General features: G+C 44.8%; 1 protein-coding gene across 1 annotated transcript in view; it reads right to left on the reverse strand.

The window, feature by feature from the left end:
* Positions 1-22736, reverse strand: part of LOC147624876 (26S proteasome non-ATPase regulatory subunit 13 homolog A-like) — a 39638-nt gene extending 16902 nt beyond the window's left edge. Inside the window, exons 1-3 of the mRNA XM_086818115.1 lie at positions 22493-22736; positions 510-956; positions 277-357 (exon numbers count right to left, since the gene is read on the reverse strand). Of these exons, the coding sequence (XP_086674241.1) occupies positions 277-357; positions 510-956; positions 22493-22642 (678 nt within the window). The 5' untranslated portion in view covers positions 22643-22736. The remainder of the gene's footprint in view (positions 1-276; positions 358-509; positions 957-22492) is intronic.
* Between the last annotated feature and the right edge of the window lie 1451 nt (positions 22737-24187).

The raw sequence follows: 24187 nt of genomic DNA on the forward strand, positions 1-24187 counted from the left end.
ATGTACAGAAAAATCAAATGCAACATTGTAAGTGGACGAACAAGCACTCTGTTATTCATGATGTGCAACCAGGCAGTGCATGCACACAAAACCATGTGCAGTGTGTTTTCTTGCATGCATAAGTGTATAGGAGGGGCATTTCAACTAAGCAAGATAAGAGAGAGGAAACAATTCCTACACCCTCTACCCAAAAACAAAAAGGTAAATAAACTCTGTTCGCAAAAAAACTGTTGCACAGCTCATACTTGGGACATAAATAAGAAGAAATATGCTTACAATAGGATGTGCAAGTAGCTCCCCGAAATTGTAGATATTATCTCCCAACAAAGCCGCAAGAGATAGATCAAACGCCAAATCCTGCAGCATTCGAAAGTCAAGCTACAATAAGAACATAAAATGCCCTATTTTGACCTAAAATATGTGCACAGCTAACAGAAGAGTTTAAAACTGCAAAAGAGCTTATCCGAAAAAGCGATTTTCTATTTTTATGGCTGAACAGAAAAACCCACCAGTTTAAAAGGTTCTGATAATGTCTCCACAGATGTGTATGCCAAGTACATAAGAGCACTTTTATAAAACTCTGCAAACTCCTGCCGAGATTTAAAATACTGAGATGATACCCAATGAAAATTTGCATGCACAGAAGGGTCTACATCTGTCATACTGTCAAGTGTGGATTTCCCCTCCTCAAGCAGTCTCTTGCATTCCTTTTGATCCCCTTGTTCTAGCTTAAGAGCAGCTATTCTCATGTTTAAATACAGGATAGGCTCTTCGATTCGCCTCTGCTTTGATGCACGAAGCTTTTCAATCACTTCCTCTAAATATCTTGTTGCAACTTCTATTTCAGTATACTGGCGCGATACTATGTCAGCAAAATGTGCAAGCTTCAAATGATTGATTTTGTTCTCAAACTCTGAAATGAAATTGTGGTACAACTGAATAAGGGCATCGCCTGCCTGAAAAGCAAACAGTCATTAGGGCCTGATCTTATCTGAAATCACACACAGCAATGCTCTATGACAATTGTTATGGCGTAAACAGCAAAAACAGGGTCTGAACATAACACTTGCCACCCGTTCCACTCTGAACATGCATTCCAATCTAGCACCACAATTAGCCATAACGCACGAGATAAGACAAGCCAAATCAATGCATTCAGATCAATATACAACAAGTTACTGTGTACAACTGTCACAAGATAGAAGTGTGCTTACACTAATTAAAGACTGTGAATTCTTCATCAAGTATAGTTAATTTACCATATACATAGCCATGAATCAAGAAACACATCTCTTATATAATATAGCAAGGCATCCACATGAAAACTCTTCACAAAACTGAAGTGATGACACCGCATTAGGGACCAGAAGATGCGCTCCCCCCCCCCCTCTCTTCTCTTGAAGGTAAATTCTATTGCCTTAAGGGAGTATTCTTATACAAGTACATTGAACAGGTAGCTTGGCCCAGCCATGCACCACCGTTTCTTCCAGAGACTTTGAATGAAAACAAATCAATCAATCAGCTAGCCCAGCTACCACAAGCAACAAGGTGCCCAGCACCGCCCTCAAGGATCGCCCAGCAATCCTCGAGAGAGGAAGCCCAGCTTCCCACAATCCAACTATCCAATAGCTGATTACCACCTTAGGCAAGTGCCCCGCAGTTCCCAAGAGTCTCGCTGCTTGATTCTTCACAAAAAACGCCAGCAGCAGGCACAAGACTTGTTCTTCTTCACCCCCAGGCTTTGATAATGCCCTTCTCTTGTGGTTTCATGCCAAAAAGGGGCACAAATCAGGTTCAACAAGAGTTTAGCAGCAATAAGCATCGCAAATGTGTAGAGAAATGGCTGGAATTGCTGGTTGTACAGCTCTAATGCTGCCACACCTTTGGGCTACCTAAAAAGGTTGAAAACAGGTCGTACAGCACTAGCTATGCCAAGAGGGGGCTGAAATCAGATTGTACAGCTACTGGTGCGCCGGAAGAGGGCTGAAAACAGGGTGCCTGGCTGAGAGGAGTGCCAGGGGAGGGCTGAAGCAGGGTGCCCAGCTCTACTCATCAAGTAGATGTGAGGAAAATGGAATGTTAGTTTCTCTTAGCTAGTAGGTGCTCTTTTATAGACTTGGGTGAGGTAGATAGCTTTACATGTTAGTGGATGAGATTACATGCAAAAAAGGTGAGGTTACATGAGCTTGCATTGCTTGTATGGTTGCATGGGCCTGCATGAACTTGCATGGTTGCATGTAAGCAGGTGTCACCATTCGGCCACCCAATTGGTCCACCCATGCTTTCTCATTATGTATGTACATTGGACTGGCATTCATGGCAGTTGCATATGCCGGGGATTGATGCCACTCATGTGATACTATGGACTTGGCTTTCCACTTGGACTTGTGCCTGTGTACATGCTCAGAAATGCCTGGAGGTTGGTGTGTTCCATTGGGTCTGGTACTTGCCTCGAGCACGTCTATTTTGGTAGTCTCATGAACGGGGATTGTCCATACCAATGATGCATTGCATAGCATCTTCATGTGCTTGCTTGCAATCAAGGTTGCATCCGTACGTGCGTACCTTATGATAAGGTACGTTTTAGTGTACGATACGATATTGTGCCGTACGGTACGGATCTGTACGTGACTCCCCATCCCTAGGCAGGACTGGCCTTTGGCACAAGATCCTCCCGTAGTTACCAATTTTTTACCGCCCGCCAGTAGCTGCTTATTTATCCACTCGTTGGCGATGCCAATGAGGAAGCACCAAGGGGGGTTTTGAACCCAAGACCTCTTGGTCCTAGGCAAACACCTTCACCACTTGAGCTATCACCTCATTGGCAAGTCCGTGGCAGTTTTTAAAAACATTTTGGGCCAAAAAAAACCCTAGGCCGGCAATCGTCGCCGATTTTAGCCGACTTATGCAAAGTGCAAACGTAGCCATTCCTCTCATTGATACAGACATTGCAGCCAGAGATGATGATGCGGTGCCAACCGTTGCAGTCACTGCCATTGCAGAGCCAGGGCTAAGAGTATGATAGCAAAGGAAACATATATACCTAGGTGAATCCAAGAGCATGCCCAACTTCACCTTATAAGAAAGTGCAATTTATAGCCTCATAGTAGTCATCCACAAGACAATAAACCATCAACTCCATCATGCACATTGCATAGTATGGACTAGATACTACGACATCCCCACCATAGTCACATAGAAACACGTTTTTGGGCTGAGAAACCCCGAAACGGTCAAAACACCAGAAACACGTTTCAAAAACGAGGATTTTATTTTTTTTAAATTTTGTCTAAGTGTTTTTTTTTTAATGTTGGGCTCTCTCTCTCTCTCTCTCTCTCTCTCTCTCGCATGCAGCACAAACATCCTCTCTCTCTCTCTCTCTTGCACGTGATCTGCAGTCACCTCTTCTTCTCCTCCTCCTCCTCCTCCTCCTCCTCCTCTTCCCTCTCTCTCCCTCAATTTCTCACAAATTCCCCAATATTCTCAATTGCCTAAATTCTCAATTGCCCAATTTCTCATAAATCCCCAATTTCTCACAATTGTCCAATTTCTCACGAGTCACAATTCCACAACTCCCCAATTGCCCAATTGTGACCACAATTGCCTAAGCTTTTACCATATTTTAAGTGCCTAGCTAGCACTAGGTAGGCCTACAAATAATTCTACAAACTATAAGTTCTAAACCATTTTATTGTATTTATATAGAAAAATTTACGAAACATCCGTGTTTCTTAGCCGAAAGACGAAACGTTTTGTCCCGAAACCTTGAAACGTCAAAAACCCCGAAACGTTTTTGGTGACTATGATCCCCACTAACGTCATCAGTGCCCAATAGTGGGTGTAGAACTTGGTATCAATATATGCTCCCACACACACACCGCCCACGCGTGCGCACGCACACACACATAAGAGCATACATTCATACAAAGGTTTATGTACTGAGTTTTTGTCAGCGCTCCAGAGATAGGACAGACTCAACCATAATGAAGCCTAGCACTAAGGATCATAACAAATAGAAAGAATTATTACAACAAAAAGGTAGTTGATAGGACATAAGCACCACTAAAGATAGAAACAATTAACACAATATCAACTGGTTGCAACTTGGACGAAAACTTGTTGACAGATGGAGATCTTGAATCTTCATCTCCTTCATCATCTGATGGTGATGAAGTAGATTGATCATTGAGCACTCTGCAATGTGCAGTGATAGTGACACTAGTGACTAGAACTATTATTTTTTGGCTTCTATAGATAGTAAACTGTCTTTTAACTTTTAAATTTTGATTGATTTCTTATAGTATGTAACCCGTGGCATTTGAGTCATGGGTACTGAACATTTGAGTGATTCCGTTTCATGAAACCTATTTATGCTTTTGTTTACTCATAGCTCTCATTTTGATAATTGTGTTGTTCAGAAATGAATTGTTTTTTAAATTTAAAGTTTGTAGTTTTTCATTCATTTTTCCATATATATATATATACATAATATAGTATATTTTTTATGTTTTTACGTACCTTATGTATTTAACGTACCTCAAAATCTCAACCCGTACTTGAATGCGTACCGTACGTACCTTTCCACCTTGCTTGCAATTGAATTTGCATGCTGTTTTCATGCTTGCCTTACCAATGTGTAGTTCCAGATAAGGAAACACCCGCCCGTGAACCGTGCATGTGAAATTGTCTGGTGACATGGTTATGTGGCATGTGACAGGTAGTAAGTATTGGTCATAAACCTAGCATTAGGAATTAGCATTAATTTATAAGTGAGTGTATACACACTTCATTAAGTTTTGGGCAACCAAAACTCACTTGTAAATTATGACCAGTCCTATGTTCGCACACACTGATGTCCCAAGGTGGACAAAACTCAATGCCAACCGCCCAGACCTTATCCCCTTTGTACAAAAGAAGCAACCAGCCATGTGTCCATCCCAGCTTGCACCACAAGTCACTTGTCCTCTCTACCTGACACCTAGGGTGGACATCTCACCATCTCTCTCTTCCCTCTCTCTAGAAGTAGGCGCCCCCCCTTCATGAACCTCTTTGACTTATTTTCTAAACTTCCTCCTTCTCAACTCCATATCCAAGCTTGCCAATGTATTTGCCAAGCTTTGAAGAGTGTTTCCAGGTTGTGTTCACTCTCCCACACATTCCCAATGACTGAAATTCAACAAAACAGCTCTCTTATATTTGCTGTAATTTTTGGTCTTTTTGCTGAAAACCCTAATTTTAGCCTTCCTTTCTCAAGTTGAACCATAGGTGAAGCTTTCCCAAGGTTCCCTTCATCCTCTTGAAGACTTTTGTCACGAAGGATCTCAACAAATTGAAGATTTCAACACTCCAAACGCTTTGCGAGGTAAACTTGGAAACTCTATCTGAGGTGATGGTGCTAGGCAAACCACAAATTGGATACCAATGCTTGAGAAAAAGACGGGCTACGTCCTCAGTTGTGGCCGTATGCTTCCATGGGATGAGCATGCAGAATTACTGAAGCGATCCACAATGGTGAAACACTGAGTGTTATGGGATCCGGTGGATGCTGGTAGAGGCCCTACAAAGTCCATAGATATGTCGATGAAAGGATAGGAAAAGGTTGAAGTAACCCAACCTTCTTTATATGTGGAACCTTAACTTTTTGACAAATCTTACAAGCTTGAACATATGAATAGACAGTGGATATCACGCCTCATTTTTGGCCAATAAAAGGACCGTTCTAATTTCTTGAGGGTACTGTTGATACCTCTATGTCCTCCAACTAAGGAGTCATGCGCATCATGGAGAAGAGCTCATCGCTTTTCCCGAATGACACAGAGGCGGTTCTTGAAGAACAACCAACCGTTCTGTACTGGCCACGCTTAGAAGTGAGAGCCAAATTATACTGAGTACCAAACTCACGGGAGTCGACATATTGGTCTTTCATGCTATCTAAGTCCTTCCCTGTGATTTCGAGAATGGTAGACTCCTGGACTGCCTGGATGCTAGCCTTTCGACTAAGAGCATCTGCTACTAGGTTATGCTTACCAGGGATGTACTCAATCATTCCTCCAAACTGTTGGAAGAGTTGACTCCACCTGGCCTGCAGATCACTCCACTGGGCACTTGGCATGGTTTGAAGCCACTTAAGTGCTTGGTGGTCTGTTTTTACTCTGAAAAGTTATACGTGTCCATAAAGAAAAGGCTTCCAATGTTTGAGCGTTGTCATCACACCCAAAAGCTCTTTGTCATAAACCGAATAATTCTTTTCAACAACATCCCACTTTCTACTGTAGTATACTACGGGTCTATTGTCCTGCTAGAGAACTGCACCTATGGCTACATTGCTTGCATCGGTAATGACCTCAAAAGGTTCATCCCAAGATGCTAACTTCAAAACAAGTGCTTTTGAGACAGATTTTTGGAGTGCACGAAATGCATCAAGCGCCTTGCCTGTGACAGACTTTTTGTTTACGAGTCTTCACCCCCTTGAGCAAGTCGGTGAGAGGTGCTGCGAGGTTGGAAAACTAATGAACATGGGTGCTGTAGGCTTGACAAAGACCTACGAAAGAACGGATTTCTTGGGCGGTCTAAGGGATGTCCCAATCTAAGATTTCCTGAACCTTTGAGGGGTCCAGTCGAATCCCATCGCAACCGATGATATAGCCCAAATATTGAATCTTTTTAACGCCGAAGATAGACTTTTTGGCATTTATGTAGAGCCCACTATCTCGCAAAAGTTGCAAGACTTTCTCCACATCTTTCTCATGCTGCTCCGCAGTGGCTAAGAATACAAGTGTGTCATCAAGAAAGATGAAGACACACTTACCAACGAGAACTGCGAAAATCCTCGACATCATTTTATTGAAGGTTGCAAGTGCATTTGTAAGCCCAAAAGGCATGACTACGAACTCGTAGTGACCACGCTCTGTCTGGAAAGCTGTTTTTGGAATGTCAGCTTCAAAAATGCAGACCTGATGGTAACCACTCTTGAGGTCAATCTTAGTGAAAATTTTTGCACCGTCTAAATGCTCCAAAATGTACTCAATCCTTGGCATAGGAAACTTATTCTTAATGGTGAGTTTATTTAATGCCCTGTAGTCTACACAAAGACGTTCAGACTTGTCTTTCTTTTGGACAAATAGGATGGGTGCAACAAATGGTGAGGAAGAAGGCCGAACGAATCCGGCTTGGAGGAGCTCAGATAATTGTCTTTCTAGCTCGCCCTCTAAAGTCTTGGAAAGACAATAGGAAAACCTGCTACTAGGAGATTTTGATCCAAGAACCAAATCAATATAATGGTCCTCAGGACGAGATGGAGGGAGACTGGGCGAAAGATCGTCCCTAAGCATAATGTCCTGATGTTTGGACAAGAGGTCTACTAACTGTGGGACTGAAGATGAGATGGATGCTACCGATGAGGTAAGAGGCTGTCTGAGCACAAACATAGAGTAGTGCTCCTTCCGCTCCCTTGCAGATAGCTCGTCGGGCCTGGAGATGTGAAATCAATGGGATGCCGAGAATGCTTCTATCCCCACGAATCATGACGGGCTCAGGAAAACCTTTACAGATAGTAAAAGTGTCCTACCCCCAATTGGGAATAGGCTCACATTGGTAAAACCATTGGATTTCTAAGATCATGTCACACCCCAAACGAGGCGAGACAATGAAATCTCGTTGGAATGAGGCCTTCTAAACTTCAAAGGCAAATTGCTGTGCCTTCTGAGATATGTGGGTGCGGAGACCAAGTGTGAACCCGTCCACATCCAGATAATATGATACTAATGTGCAGCTCATTTTGTTAGCCAACTGGGAAGAGATGGCGTCCTCAGAACTGCCCTTGTCGAATAGGACTACAAACTGTCAACCCTTGGCAAAGCCATAAGCTCGAATGAGGCTTTCTGTGCAGCATCGCTCTCACCCTCTTGCTTAGCATCAAATACCACGGATGGCATAGGATGCATAGCAGGTAAAAGTTGAACCGCATTGGTGGTAGTAGACGGGGCTAGAGGAGCTGGAGACGCTATGGCAACTGTGGCAGAAGGGGCTTTGGCGGCTTGTTCCGCTTGCCATTTGTGGCAATCCTTCTTACCATGCCCTATGATGTGACAGAAAAAACATTTGTTTTTTGATTGGTATTTCTTTTGCTCCTCTGGAGGAAGATAACCTCCAGTAATGCATGCCTTAGTCTTTTCATCGAGGGTTTTCTTAGGCTTAGATTCTTTATCCTTCTTACCCCCTGAACTGGAGCTATTACTGCCGTCCTTCTAAGCATCTTTAGAAGATGCATTACCTTTCCCTGGCTACACAGCAGATTGCTGCTGCTGGGGTTTGGTACTGGACTATGATGACTGCTTGGGCTTGCCTCCATTCATCTTCATTTCTTCGTTTTGAGCGAGTCAAAGACCGGTCATATGTACTGGGTTCAAAGTTGCGAACTATGAACCGGATGTTGGGATCCAATCCACGAATGAATTGCTCTGCTCCATCTTGGCCTCACAGAAAGCCCTAACTGTTGTGCTAAAGTAACAACCTTTCCGGAAAACTGAAGCACTGGAGACCTGTTCTGTTTGAGTCCATAGAACTCATCTGCCAAACTGGCCATATACTGGGACGGGAGAAATTTGGTCTTTAGGTCATGAACAAACGTATCCCAACTACAAGCTGTAAAACCTGTGGTCTCGTCTATATGAAGATTAGACCAATGCTGCCACCAAGTGATTGCCTCACCTATAAGGTTGGGAGCCGCTACGTGGACTCGATCCTGAGGATCTATGATCCTAGCTAATGAAAAATGAGCAGTAAATTGATGAATAAACTGATTAACTACTAAATGATCACACTTACCATCATACTTACTAAAATTTGGTTGACTTCGAATGATGGTAGTTGATGCTACGGACTGCTGGCTAGTGACACCTAAGGCTAAGGAAGCTAAACAGAGGTGCTGGTATCTAAGATGCATGGCCTTCTTTTCCCGTTGGTGCTCGAGTAACATACGTTCTCGATCGAGCTCTCGTTGGTGCTCCCGAGCGGCGAGTTCAGCCTGACGCCGGTCTTCGTGCTCGAGTAACATACGTTCTCGATCGAGCTCTCGTTGGTGCTCCCGAGCGGCGAGTTCAGCCTGACGCCGGTCTTCTTCGATCCTGCATTGGGCTTCCTCATAGTCCCGTCTATCTGCTTTTTCTTGTTGTTTTCTTGCTTCTACTTCTGCTTTTTCTTCTCTCCGTCTGGCCTCGTCTTCTCTTCTTTGTTGTTCCATCTGAAAGAAGAGAGAATGTAGTCGGGGGTTGCTGGAGGCGGAGGAGGACGTGCTGTTGTTGCCTCCAAGAGTTGGAGACACTCCATGAGAAGCTAGTTCTGAGCTTTAAGTAGAGCTATGGTGTCTGCTATAGTCGGAAGAGCAAGGTCTCCTTCGAGGGAGACTTCTTCCGGCTGATGAGTACTCTCCTCTGTAGACATGATGCTGAAGTCGGTGGTCGTGCCGGAACGCAATCTAACCATCCAAGGATGCGCTCACCCTAGGATACGGTGTGTGTGGACAAGCTGAATCTGATACCAATGTAACATGCAACGGAAGTATTCGTAATTGAGAATCCTGTCACACAAATGCTCACACCGTCTTCTGTATCTTGAGTTTCGCGAGTTTAGCAATCCACTTTAAGACTTCAAACTTTAAGAGATTTGAGGGAGAGAGAGATGGAAACTGTACATCGTATGGAGTCCCGAATTACCCACTGAAGGGCCCCCTATCCCGTTACCGGAATAGTATTTGCTTTTATTACTTTGAAGAGACTGACAATGGATTGACGCGATAAGCCAAATGCAAGATCTCGGAAGACCAAGAGTCCAGCTGAACTGTACACGGCTGTAGAAGCACAAATGATGTCCAATCTGCAGCCTATGCACTCTTCCCAATGGAATGAGGAAGGGCTGCAAATTTGAGGCTGACATAGGGGCTGTTTGGGACTATTCTAGGTTATGTATGAATGCTGTAAATGAATATGAATGCTGAGTTTTACCTTCACCAAGTGGCTGTAGCAAAACAATTAAGAGATGAATGCTGAAAACTATATGAATGCAGAAAACGCAAGGTTTACTGATGGCTGAATGCTAAAAACTGTTGCGTTTTGCTGATGGAGGACTGGATGCGAGTGCTTTCTTATGCAAACCCTAAGGTTTCTACTGACTCTACATGCATGAATGCATCTCTTCAAGTGGGTTAAGGGAATTGGGCTGACTGAAGGCTGAGAATGACCTACGTAGCTCGTGCCTGACTTATTCTGGACTGAGGATTACAATGGGGTCACGGCGTACGACAAATATCATCCTAAAAGGTACTAATATTGTACAATGTTGCACTGATGATGATGAGCCACCTTGTCACCATGCACTACAGTGCAGAGTGCATGTGACACTTATTGTCCTTACTACTATCTTTAGTGTATTGAGTAACCTTACCCGGGTGGGATAAAGACTACTACTGATGTTGGGATTTGAGACTTGACCGGACATGCTTGGGCTTACCTCCGTTCAGCATCATTTTTTTGATTCTGAGCTAGATTCAGAGCCCAATGATATGACTAAGGCTTGAAGTTCCATACACGAAACCGAATGTTTATATACAACCCCCTGAGAAACTGTTTCAGCTTCTCGTCTTCCCACTTATACAACTGCTATGTAACATGCAACTGGTATGATCGTGTAACGCACAACAAGACCTTCTTTATACCTTTATGTTAGTGAGCATGAAGCAATCCACTTTTATCTTTATTCACAGGAGATAGAGCTAAAGAGAGAGAATGCAGAGACGACACCAGATTGGGTCCCAATCTAACCACTTAAGGGCCCCCTCCCACAAGGAGGAGTATTTGCATTATTACTTTGGAGAACTTATGTTACAATGCAAAAAACTTACTGAGAATGATTGATGGAGAATGCCCAATGCGAGGACGATGTAGACTAAACATCCTGCTGAAAGACCAACGCGTTTATGACAACAGTGAAGCCACTTCGGAAAACCTTATGCATACCCAGATCTGCTAAGGGAAATGCATTGTTGAAGGCTGAATGTGTAACCGAACCCGGGAACACTCGGAGGACAAATAAGCACTTCAGTACAAGATACAAACTTTGAGACACAGCAGAAGAACCATAAACAATACCAAAACAACACAGCACTTGGCCAAAACGGCCGGCCCCCCGTGGGAACTTCTATATTCAAGGGAGAAACTGTTACAACAGACCAAGGTGCGGGTGCAAACTTGCACCGGATTCTCCATAAAGCTTCAACAAACACTAGCTCAAAGATCTAGGTACAAACAGCACCAAGAACCAATACAAAACAATCTTGAAACAGCCCCAAAATCAGCAACCAGCTTCGGATAAAGAGAGGGAACAGGCTGCTGCCCTGCTGTAGGACCAGCACATCAAGAGAGAGAAAACTGCTGTCCTGCTGTATGGCCAGAGCTCAAGGAAGAGAGAGCACACAGCTACCCTGCTATACCACTAGCGCTGTAGGAGAAAGAGAACACCAGTCGGCTGCTGCTGCTGTGTACGGCCAGCGCACAGAAGAGGGGAACAGGCTGCTGCCCTGCTGTACGGCCAGCACTCAAACTTCAAAGAAGAAAGAGAACACCAGACGGCTGCTGCTGCTGTGCACAGCCAGCACACAAAAGGGGAGACAGAACAAAACAGGTCGGCTGCTGCTGCTGTTGTACGACCAGCACTCAGGTGAAAGAGAGAACAGGCTGCTGCCCGCCTGTGTGTGTGTCCTCATGCAGTCCCTCCTCCTCCTTTTCATGGAGTCGACCAGCCCCAAAAATAGCTGTGCTTTTCCCCTTTTTGCCAAAAGTGGCGAAGTTGCCAAAAATATCAAGTTTCATGCTTTTCCCAGCTTGTTGGTCAAGATTCCTCTAGGCGCCTCCTTTTGGTCCACATATACATGCCCAAAGGTGCTAAGTCCGGCCACACTTTAATTGTGTGTGAACCTGTTGACTTGTGAACCTTAAAAATCACACCAACAAATAAAATCCATACTTTGTTGCCATCTTTCAGGCCAAAATATACGAGTGAATGCTTTAGCTTTCTTCTGTGGAAAATCCTCATTCACACCTTGGCTCCATTCAGTGTGTGAAACACTGGTCAAGACTAGTGACGGGACCAAATGGTGACCTCCCCTACGTCTTATAAGACACTTGTCCGCAACTGTATAAGCCTGATACTAGTGGAATACTCTTCAAATATAGGAGATCCACTGCCATTCAGTATAATCCAAGCATTAAAATCATAAGTTCAAATCCATTGTAACCATAGATACTTGGAAGAGTTTCCTCTTCGTGAATGTTTAGGGATCCAGATTCTTTTTGGAAACTTCCCAAAACATAAATGCAAAGTGAACACCATGTCATGCAGCATTAGCCCTGAGAAAACACACCATGTCAAGCTGCATTAGCCATACATGTACTATCATGTCAAAGCTCCATATGCCATAAATGTATTGTCATGTCAGGCTCCGTAGGCCACGCATGTATTGTCATGTCAGGCTCCATATGCCATACATGTTTTATCATGTCACGCTCCATAAGCCACACATATAATCTTGCCACGCCAATGGGCTCACACCAAAATCCTTCCTGGGGATCCATCCCGTACGTATAGGCATAAACTCCTCTTGGCATGTCAATGGGCTCACACTAAAGTCCTTCCTAGGGATCCATCCACATACTGCAAAAGGCGTAAACTCCTGTTGGCATGTCAATGGGCTCACACCAGAGTCCTTCCTAGGGATCCATCCACATACATGCAAAAAGGCATGTGCCATGCTATGATCGATGTGAGTCCTTTCCCACAAAGTCACCAAGACAAGGACAGGTACATAGAAGCCAAGAAAGCTCAACCGTCTCACTGTAGTCCGAAACAACCCTACATGTCTTTGACCAGCCATACAGGCATCATGTTAGGCTTCAAAACAACTCATAGACTAGAATCACCCAATCCATGTTCTTGATAAATAATTCATAGTTTTGTAATCGCATATGGAACATATTCTAGCATCCCATATCACTAGAATATTCTCCATATGAGATCCTTGTATAGGCGATAATTCTAGCATCCCATACTACTAGGAGCCTCCAATCTACATGACCAAAACCATAACCATAGAGAAGCCTTTTCCAGAATCAAAATAGTTTCCAAAGAAAACACCTTTCATAAAAATAACTTTCCTGAAACACATCTCAACATAAACATGAGAAACACTCTCCACTTGCGTCAGCAAGGACGTTCAACATGTACAAAATTCCAACTATTGGCAAAAGAAAAGCATTAAACATAAATACTTATCTCGATAAAAAGTCTGTCACCAATATATTTACGTACAATCAAAATTTTTTGGGAGAAATCCCATAAATCTCGCAGTAGATACCAAAATTCGTAACACCGAAAACAATCTCTCTATGTAGACACAAAAATATGGTGTAAGAGTAAATCTCCTCCACTTTGTTCTTTTTGTGGCAAACACTAGCACCCATAACAATCGGGCTTGGTACAATCCGTTGGTCCATCTTCCACCAGAGGAGCTTGTATCTTTTGTTCGTTGTCCTCCTTCCAAGGCATCTTCTGAGCCATCTCTTCTCTAAAAGAATACTCGTCTCCACGGACCATAGGCAGGTTCAAAACAAGAGCCATCTTTCTCTTTTGGAAAGAGCTTTCTCAACAACCATGAGCAAACCCCAGATCCGGTTTTACCTGATACTTACCCGATGCATGAAGGGTAATATCCCCTTCCTGTAGAAAATAGTGAAAAGCTAGCTTTCTGGGATTCATTTCCAGCATTGAAGCCAAATCTAAGAAGACATTTGTATTGTAGCACCAGATTCCATGATCCTTATGTGTGAGGGAAAAAGAACGAAAGAACCAGATGTACGAGAGATCAGAGCAAATCAACACAGCATGAAATGGGTGAGTGAGTGTATATATGATGGTGAGTGAAAACATGTACAAGAGGCCCTCTCATGTGAGGAGACTCTAAGGAGAAGACCGGTGCTGCAGAAGCAAAGACGATGTCGGAGGTGAAGCACATTCGATGACAAACGCTCGCGTCGATGTGAGACAAAGGCACTCCGTGAGGTGGTCAGTGTGGAAGACTCTCGTCAGTGGATGTAGAGGCACTCCGAGGTGGTAGTGGGCAGCGCAAGGTGACGTGGTGCAGGCTCTAGTGACAAGGGTGTTGCGGTACTTGAGGGGTGATGAAGAGCAGTGGGGCTACCGTCCCATGTGGTGCAGGCTCTAGTGACGAGGGTGCTGCAATACCTGAGTGGAGGCAAGGAGCAGAGAGGGCTGCCGTCCTGAGTGGTGTCGAATGAGCAGAGAGGACTGATGTCCCAACGATGTGAGATGGTGAGCAAAGAGGGCTGCTGTCCCAACAATGTGATGATGATGAAGCAAAAGGGTTGATGTCCCGTGCTGGCGCTGAGGGTGGAGAGGGCCGCGATCCCAAGCAGATGGTAGGCTGCTATCCCGAAGTAATGAGCAGAGAGGGCTACCGTCCCGATGTCGATGTATGGGCACAGAGAGGACTGTTGTCCCAATGGTGGTGGATAAGGGCGGAGAGGGCCGCGATCCCGAGGTAGTGTGAGAGCAGAGAAGGGTTGTTGTCCCAACGAGGTGATATGTTGCAAGAGAAACGCTGGAGCTGAAAGGTGATGATAATAATCTGATGTAGAGCATGCATCGACAGCAAAAGCACGTGGTGTCTGATGAGGTGTATGATGTGGTCAATGATGTGGTGTAGAATGTGGTCTATGATGTGGTGGTGATTGATGTGGTGAGAGACTAAATGATGAAGCTATGCTATATATATGAGGTGGGCTGTTGATCGGCCCAATAAATCTGTCGGCCAGCACCACAAGACCTAAAAACACAATAATAACCAAATAAATCAAAAAAACCCATTTTTAGGGCTAGGAAAAATGCCATTTTCACACACCCCCTCTCAAGCCAAACAAGGGACCATGAGAGAAGATGGAGGATACCAGGGTCCCATATTGACACATTGGCACAAGGAATGTATCCCCCTCTGGAAGCAAAGTCTGAAAAGTTCAGAGGGGGAGATCATGATGGTAAAGGTATAGTGGGTGAGGAGATGTGGATGGGTTGCGTCTCCCAATGTAAGATCTTGAACGGGCTCTCCATTGTGAGTAAGAAATCTCATTCCCTATGTGGTCAAGATCACAGTAAGGAGAATCAACTTTTGGTGAGAAAGGCTGGTCCTTCGAAATCATGGGTAGACGATCCATGTTGTGTGCTCTAAAGGTCTTCAATCCATTTGCTCATGATAGCTCTGATACCATGTGAGGGAAAAAGGACTAAAGGACCAGATGTACAAGAGATCGAAGCAAATCAACACAACATGAAATGGGTGAGTGAGTGTATATATGACGGTGAGTGAAAACGTGTACAACAGGCCCTCTATGTGAGGAGACTCTTGAGTAGAAGACCGGTGCAGAAGCAAAGACGATGTCGGAGTTGAAGCACGGTCGATAACGAAGGCTCGTGTCGATGTGAGGCAAAGGCACTCCATGAGGTGGTCGGTGTCGAAGGCTCTCGTCGATGGGTGCAAAGGCACTCCAAGGTGGTAGTGAGCAACGGAAGGTGAAGTGGTGCAGGCTCTAGTGACAAGGGTACTGCGGTACCTTCCCGAGTGGTGTCGAATGAGTAGAAAGGGCTGCTTTCCCAACGCTGTGAGATGGTGAGCAAAGAGGATTGTTGTCCCAACAATGTGATGATGATGAAGCACAGAGGGCTAATGTTCCGTGCTGGTGGCTGAGGGCAGAGAGGGCCACGATCCCAAGCAGATGGTAGGCTGCTATCCCGAAGTAGTAAGCAGAGAGGGTTGTCGTCCCGATGTCGAGGTAAATGAGCAGAGAAGACTGCTGCCCTAATGACGGTGGATAAGGGCGGATAGGGCCACGATCCCGAGGTAGTGTGAGAGCAGAGAAGCACCGCTATCCCAACGAGGTGTTCTTCTGCAAACGAAACGTTGGAGCTGAAAGGTGATGATAATCTTATGTAGAGCATGTGCCAACAACGGCAACAATAGCAGCAGAAGCAGATGTGGTGTATGATGTGGTGTAGGATGTGGTTTATGATGTGGTGGTGATTGATGTGGTGAGAGACTCAATGATGAAGCTATGCTATATATATGAGGTGGGCTGCTGGTTGGCCCAATAAAGGGATTGTCGGCCAGTAGCATGAGACCTAAAAACACAATAACCAAATAAATCAGAAAAAACCTTTTTAGGACTGTGAAAAATGCCATTTTCACACATTATGCCTTCCATAACCGTCCTCACATGAGGGTCTTCACGGTACATCCTCAAACATGCATCCTTTTCCTGAAGTTCTTGACGAAGCTCCTTCGTCAAAAAGTTATGATGCTCAAATTGTACATCAATGATCTTGATGTATTGCTCCACCATGTGTTCAAGAGTTTTAATCCTCTCCACGTATTCCTTGCACCCTTGGGTCTTGTCCATAACTGTAGGACCGTCTGCCTAGATAGAATAGGTAAAAAGCTATGCTTTGATACCAACCCAAGAACACTCGGAGGACAGAAATTGTTCCAATAGACCAAGGTGCACCAAATTCTCCACAAAGCTTCAGCAAACACTTGCTTAGGGATCTAGGTACAAACAGCACCAAGAACCAATACAAAACAATCTTGAAACAGCCCCAAAATCAGTGGCCAACTCCAGATGAAGAGAGGGAACAGGTTGATGTCCTAACTATATGGCCAGCACTGTAGGCGAGAGAAAACTGATGTTCTGTTGTATGGCCAGCGCTCAGGGAAAAGAGAGCACGTTGCTGCCCTGGTGTACGGCCAGTTCTTCAGGAGAAAGACAACACCGGTCGACTGTTGCTGCTGTGTACGGCCAACGCCCAGAAGAGGGGAACAAGCTGTTGCCTTGCTGTACGGCCAGCGCTCACAGAAGAAAGAGAACAAACAGGTGCTGCTGTTGTGCACAGACAACGCACAGAAGGGGGGGGAGAACAAAACAGGTCGGCTGCTGTACGACCAGCACTCAAGCGAAAGAGAGAACAGGCTGCTGCCCACCGCCCGCCTGTGTGTCCTAATGCATATCCCCCCTCCTCCTTTTCATGGAGTCGACCAACCCCAAAAATACCTGTGCTTTTTCCCTTTTTGCCAAAAGTGGCGAAGTTGCCAAAAATATCGAGTTTCATGCTTTTCAAAGCTTGTTGGTCAAGATTCCTCTAGGCGCCTCCTTTTCCACATATGCATGCCCAAAAGGTGCTAAGTCTAGCCACACTTTAATGATGTGTGAACCTGTTGAATTGTAAACCTTAAAAAACACACCAGCAAATAAAATCCATACTATGTTGTAAACCTTTAAAAACACACCAACAAATAAAATCCATACTATGTTGCCATCTTTCAGGCCAAAATATGCCAGTGAATGCTTTAGCTTTCTTCTGTGGAAAATCCCCGTTCACAACACTAGTCAAGACTGGTGAGGGGACCAAATGGTGATAGGATGCTAAAGAAAGCTTCAGGCTACCTTGGGATTGAAGCACTAGGTTGCTTTGGCCGAGAATAATGTATGCACACGACAGGAGTCTCAAGCGCACACATTTCTGCACTCTTCTATTGCTGAATATGATGAAGAATGAGATGCTTTTAGCAAGGGATGAGGGGTTGCCTTATATATGCATCTGTGCTGCGAAGAGGCTGCTGTAGGCCAAGTTAGAAAACTCACAACTAATGAAAATCAGCATTAAATGATGTCCCGTGTTCACCAAGAGGCACCTACTCAATGTTGGGCCCTGGCCGACTGCTGTCCAGCACCTTAAGGGCTGGCTGTCTCGCTCTAGGCTCCTTGGTATCCCCTTTGTGTGGCCTATGGTGGCCCACAAGGCAAAGGCTCATTAGGCTGGCCTACAGCCTTAATCCCCTTGCTAAGCATGTTCCTAAATGCTTCTAAATGCATGCTGTGCTAGATTGACTTAAATGCTCGACTTTCTCCAAGAGGGTTAAGTGAGACTCCGACACCTACGGCTTGGAATGACCTACGTAGCTCGTGCCTGACATATCCCTGGCTAGGGTTCACAATGGGGTCGGCTGTCATGTGCAAGACATGCATTGGCTGAACTCGGAGGCTAATCCTGAAGGGGGCAACAAGATAAAGACAGATTTGAACCAGATTTTGGAGCAAGTGTTGCTGATTTGGCAAGCAATTGACTATTGGTGGACATGGAAGGCTGTCGGCCAGCATATACAAGTGTATGTTCAGTCAGCTGCAGCAAGGTGAATATTGGTTGTCCAAGAGTTGGCGTTCAATATGTCATGACCAGCCTATAAAAGGCAATTTGGTTCATTGTTTTCGATATTCAGCCCCTTGTTTGGTTGGGTCCTAGGATTAGTCATAGACTAGGATTAGATTAGGTTTAATACCTTTTCATGGAAGGCAGCCAAGGGCTGCAAGAACATTGTACTTTTTTGTACTTTATGATATACAGAATACTCAGCTATCTCTCTCTCTCTCTCTCTTCTACATGCGTTTTGCATCAGCATGTTCCCAGATGGTGTTTAGGGCTGAAAGAAGACTCCTAGAGCTTCCGCATGTGACATCGGCGTACAACAAATCTTCCTAAAAAGGTACTACTTCGATACAAGTATAGCCCTGATGATAAGCAAGTGTCACAGTGCACCTCGGTGCATTGGTGCATGTGACAACATTCCAAAAATAACAAGCATCTTTCAATATTAATACACAACATACATGAAAAGTCTACATGCTAGTGCTACTCAAGTGAAGCACACACAATAAACTCACATGTGAATTGCTCGAATTGGGATTACAAGTCAATCACTTGGGTTTAACAAGTGATTAGGCAAGAGGGCACAAGATTAACTTGAAGAATTAGGCACACATATAACACTATGATAATGACCCTTTTATAGACGAGCTGTCAAATCCCCACCGGATCTCCTCGTGGAACGCTCCTGGTATGAGACTCGAAACTTGGTACAAACAAACAACAAGGGGGTGCAGGCCTGACTCACCTCCCAACCATGACAGCCGTGGGCAAGCCCACAGCAAGCCCACAGTCTTGGATGTCCCCACCGAGCCACGAGCTCAGCTAACTAGGTTGACGTACCGACCAATCTCCTCCTCGCAACGTCCCATACCACCTCGAAGCTACCCTCGCGGGCCTCGAGATCGCTGCCGGCCTCGTCTGCATACCACCATGAAGCTACCCTCGGCTGCGTAAAGCAAGTAGATCCAGGCTCCAGACCATAGAGCTCTCACAAATCATGCGAGACTCTATATGACTAATGACTAACCTTGGCCACCCTTTTATAGGCTCTTGGCTGATCATCGGGCGTCCACACTTGGGCGCCCGCCCATCCATACTTGGGTGCCCGCCCGTTAGTCTATCCCTAACTCAGCTCGCCAATCAGCCCTCCTAGCTCCAAGCTTCCCCAAACCTCGAAGCTAGTCTTGTGTGCGTATAGCACATGGTAGATACACACTGTGCACATGACATACTCCCCTCCTCCCAAACATGACAACCGTGGGCAAGCCCACAGTTCTGGCTGTCCCCACCGAGCCACGAGCTGAGCTAACTAGGTTGACATACCGACCAATCTCCTTCTCGCGACGTCCCATACCGCCACGAAGCTACCCTCGCGGGCCTCGAGATTGTTGCCGGCCTCGGCTGCGTAAAGCAGGTGCACGTTTGCACTAGATCCAGGCTCCAGACCATAGAGCTCTCACAAATCACGCGAGACTCTAGAGTCTATATGACTAATGACTAACCTTGGCCACCCTTTTATAGGCTCTTAGCCGGTCATCGGGCGTCCACACTTGGGCGCCCGTCCGTCCATACTTGGGTGCCCGCCCGTTAGTCTATCCCTAACTCAGCTCGCCAATCAGCCTACCTAGCTCCAAGCTTCCCCAAACCTCGAAGCTAGTCTTGTGTGCGTGTAGCACACGGTAGATACACACTGTGCACATGACACGAGCCCCCCATTATAAGGTGTATACATAAGCTACCACCACATATGCCGCATGTCAAACCATGATGCCAAGTATCCCTAAGAGGTGTCACCTACAATGTACATACATCATTGCTTACATAAGATCCTCTTAAGAGGTTGTTCCCACACGTGATAATGTGGCTAGAAAGCCTAGTCGTCCTCGACTAGATTTGCAGCACCTTCTCGCTACTTCTTCTCGTCGACAGTACAGGAAGTAGAGTTTGCCGATTCATCTTGTGTCTTCAGCTTGGCAAGTCGTTTACAACAATCTTTGATGTATTGCCCAAGCTTGTAGCAGTAATGACATTTTCCTTTCTTGGTGTCACCTTGAGATGAGTCCACTTTGCCTTTGCCCCTGGAGAAGTCGGCTTGGTCTTCTCTACTAGCATCTCCTCGCAATATGTTCTTCCTTGTCTACTCTTCCTAAAGGAGTCTTGAAAAGAAATAGGGTTGCCTCATGGAAAGAATTAAAGAAGTGTGAGCGGTTGTTCACACACACTAGAACCGCTTTATTTAAACCTAGAATAATAAGTTATTAGGTGCCAGCTAACACAACCACCTAGCACCTGTTTATTCCCACATTCATCACTATTAATATTTAACATGAACACAGTAAAATCGCAACATATCACAAACAAAGAGAACATTCAAATTTCAAATTAACATCTAAATATAATCCCAAGTTGTGAAATTTGCAAACAAGGGAACTACAAAAGGAGGGGGGGGGGGGGGGGGATTCCCACATGGACCCCAACATAGTGTGTTGCTTATTAGTAGATAATTCTTCTAAAGCAGAGGTCAATTGATTGATTTAAAAGAGCAAGTGGAATCATGAGAGCTCAGGGAATAAGTCCCAAGTTTTTCCCTAATTTTTGTTCAACCTCTTTTTCAAGGGACTCGGGAAAACAGTTTTCAGCCCTTTGACCCAAATTTTAGTCAATGAATACTTATACCAAGGGAAAATTCAGGTTATTTCCCAAGCTACAATGCAATTTTGACTCCATATACGAGTCTATTCACAAAGCTTCAATTCATCAACCCCATCATGCATAACATAGATTATGTGCTATGACATCCCCACTTATGTCATCAATGCTCAAGGGAAGGTGCAGGTTCATGCATGAAGATATGTCACCTTAGTAGACAAATCTTCAAAGATAAGCCAAAAGTGGAAGGGCAGACTCAGCCATAATGAAGGGTAGCACTAAAGATAATACACACAGTAGCTGGTTGGGCAATAGTGAGGTTTTGGAGTCAAAACACCAAAAGAAATATGGTCTGATGATTTGATTGCACGAGGAAAGCATGGGAAACAGAAAGAACACACTTGCACCACACACAGCACTCAATCCCAACGCCCCTCTTGTGGATCCAGTGTATGCTTTACTATGTTGAGTACGAAGGCTGAATGAAGTGCCAGCCATAGGGGCCACAGAAATCGGGAAATCCCCTGATTTGACCCCCTCAGATGCCCAATCTCATGGCCAGGCCTTGGGGCTAATTCTAGGCTTCCCATGGGCTGTAAACCACCCCCAAACTGGCCACCCAAACCTCTGCCCTACGTCCTCTATACTGAAATCTTGGCTGCCATCAATGTCCACGGTGCTCCATATATTCCCATCCTTCTGCTCGCTTTGCGCCTCCATGCACAAATATCTCTCATCACTGTTGAAGGGGTAGTTTCCTAGTACATGTTGTCATCACCCTTGTCATGTGCAGTGTTATTCTTTAGTTGGTGAATGTTGGGATAAGAGACCAATAATCCCAAAATCCCTTTGTGCTAGTTTAAAATGTAGTCGGCCCATGTTACATAAAAGGTCCACCTTAATCTCTCAATGATTTTTCACAAATTTTAACGCGGCTCAATACAGTTAGCTTCCCTATCTTGTAACTTCCATTAATCAGTGCTAGAACTGTGTTCTGGCAGTTCAGTAAGGTCACAGATAAACAAAACATCCACCGTGCTTAGCTGAGTCTATATCTAAGACTTCAGTACCATTGTTTACGTCCTCTATGGCTTGGTGAACTTTTTACACCAGTGTCACCTCCCAGAAACTGAAGATATTATCCACAATGCTTCTATCTTGGATGAAACATGTCTGTGTACCATGGATGAAGTCTGGGATGGAGGCACCTGCTGACGGCTTTGGTGAGGATCTTGTAGGTGGTGCCCAGGAGTGATATGGATCTCCACTGGTGGACCTCCAACCGGTTTCGTTGATCAGTTCCTCTGAGTGTGTGATACAAAAAAAGATCTTACTTAGATAACCTAAATCAGGGCATCCTGCCCTTTGAGATTTGTAATCTTGAAATCACTTCGCGTAGTCTAGTACCGTGCCATCCATAAACCCATATCTTTGACTGAGAAGAGGATTTCCCACCACGTCCTGACATGAAGAGCACACGGCCAGTACCCGCCTTTCCCTGCCTAGAAAGGTGTGAAGAGGTTACCTGGAAGACAGCGAGGGCGACGAACTGCTCGAGCTTGAGGGTGAGCTGGTGCCATAGCTTGCGCTGGTAGAGGTCGGCAAGGGAGGTGTACCACTCCGCGAGCTCTGGCTGGGCGTCTCGCTGGCTCTCCAAGTACTTCAGCGCGGCCATGGTGACACACACACACAGAGATCTCGAGACAAACCTCTGGGAGTTGAAGGGAGGGCTAATGTCAAAAACACGCCAAAGTATTTATTTTTTCTTGGTGTAATCTCTTCTTTAACAACGCCGTTTTTTACACTGGTAGCATTTTTGAGAATAAAGGCACATGGCATCATCTATTATTGGTGTAGAGTAGGGCAGCTATAGCCATGGTGCCTCGTTGCCTATTTGCACACGATAGCCCAAATGGCCCCCATCAAATCCCCGAGCTCAGAAGAGGTGTTCGCTCATAAGTCTACAATTCACTCCCTCTCGAGTCAACATTTTCGGGCTTGGTTTGGACAACTTGTGTGTGCCCTCACTAGAGTTGCAATGTGTGTCCATATTGGAGAGTGCATGCCAACCACGTGTACGATGTGTTGGAATTGCCCCAAATGGTACATCGCCCATTACCCCCACTTCACACGCCAATGATTCTTCAGCCAAAACAAACGAGAGTATAAGAAAAGTGACAGGCAAGGATGATGTCCTCCAACTGCTTTGGCTCCTCCGACTACTCCGCACAACCTGCTGCTCTATGACTAGCTACAACTGGCTCCAAGTCATGGGGGGCAATTCGTGAAGCTCCGTGCTACTCCAACATGGGGGGTTGGTACCAGGACATACTACTCCTACAAACAACAGGCGAGTTCACCTCACACAACAATCAATTTGAGATATCTTTTGTAATTTCTACTCTCCAATAGTTGTTTTATGATTTGTTTGCTCGTAAATCCCATTACCCCATTGCCCCATTGCATGAATGTTTAGCTATTTAATTGAATTAGCTTGCACATCAATCAATTAACATAGTCTCGAATCTAGAGTTTATGTTTTTTTTCGTTTGAAAATTATATATTTTTATGCAAAATCAAAAAAAATATTATATCTACAATTGAGAGTAATTGATATAACCATGTAATTGTGTTGTTATGCGTGTTTAATTTCTTGTTTTCCCTCTGTATTTGAAGCCTGGCCAACCTTTGTGTTGTAATTGTAGTTAATCGCTACCTTTTTGAAGGCATAATTAAAAAAGAGACACTAAAAAATTTGTTTGAACACAAAATGAATATATGTAAACTTAATGGGATTACAAAATCTATTGAGTGATGATTAGATATTGTTGGAGACAAAATAGAAACACTTCAAGCTTCTGGTATTACAAACTATTCAAGACAAAATAGAGCCAATTCTAAAATTGCACAATTGTTACAAAGCCCCCGATATCCCACACATGCACCATGGCCATGTCTGAGAATGTTGTTGGAGCTGCTCCCAGTCAGCCATGTAGCTTTTGGTGTGCCTCATCTTCTCTAGTCGTTACATTCTTGTGGCCTATCAACATGCAAGGGTCTCAAGTGCTCTCCACACTACTAAGGCTAGTTATTGAGCCTCTTGCTCTCTCCTATAGCGAGCTTTGTCTCCCGTGCTGCATGTCCCTCCTTCTTACATTCTTTTATAGTAATGGCTAGGTTATCCTCCCTTTCTCTGCTCTCTTTTGCCTTTGCAATTCCA

Source organism: Cibotium barometz, chromosome 24 (genome assembly GCF_041138505.1).
Source record: "Cibotium barometz isolate CiBa-2024 chromosome 24, ASM4113850v1, whole genome shotgun sequence".
Lineage (NCBI taxonomy): Eukaryota > Viridiplantae > Streptophyta > Polypodiopsida > Cyatheales > Cibotiaceae > Cibotium > Cibotium barometz.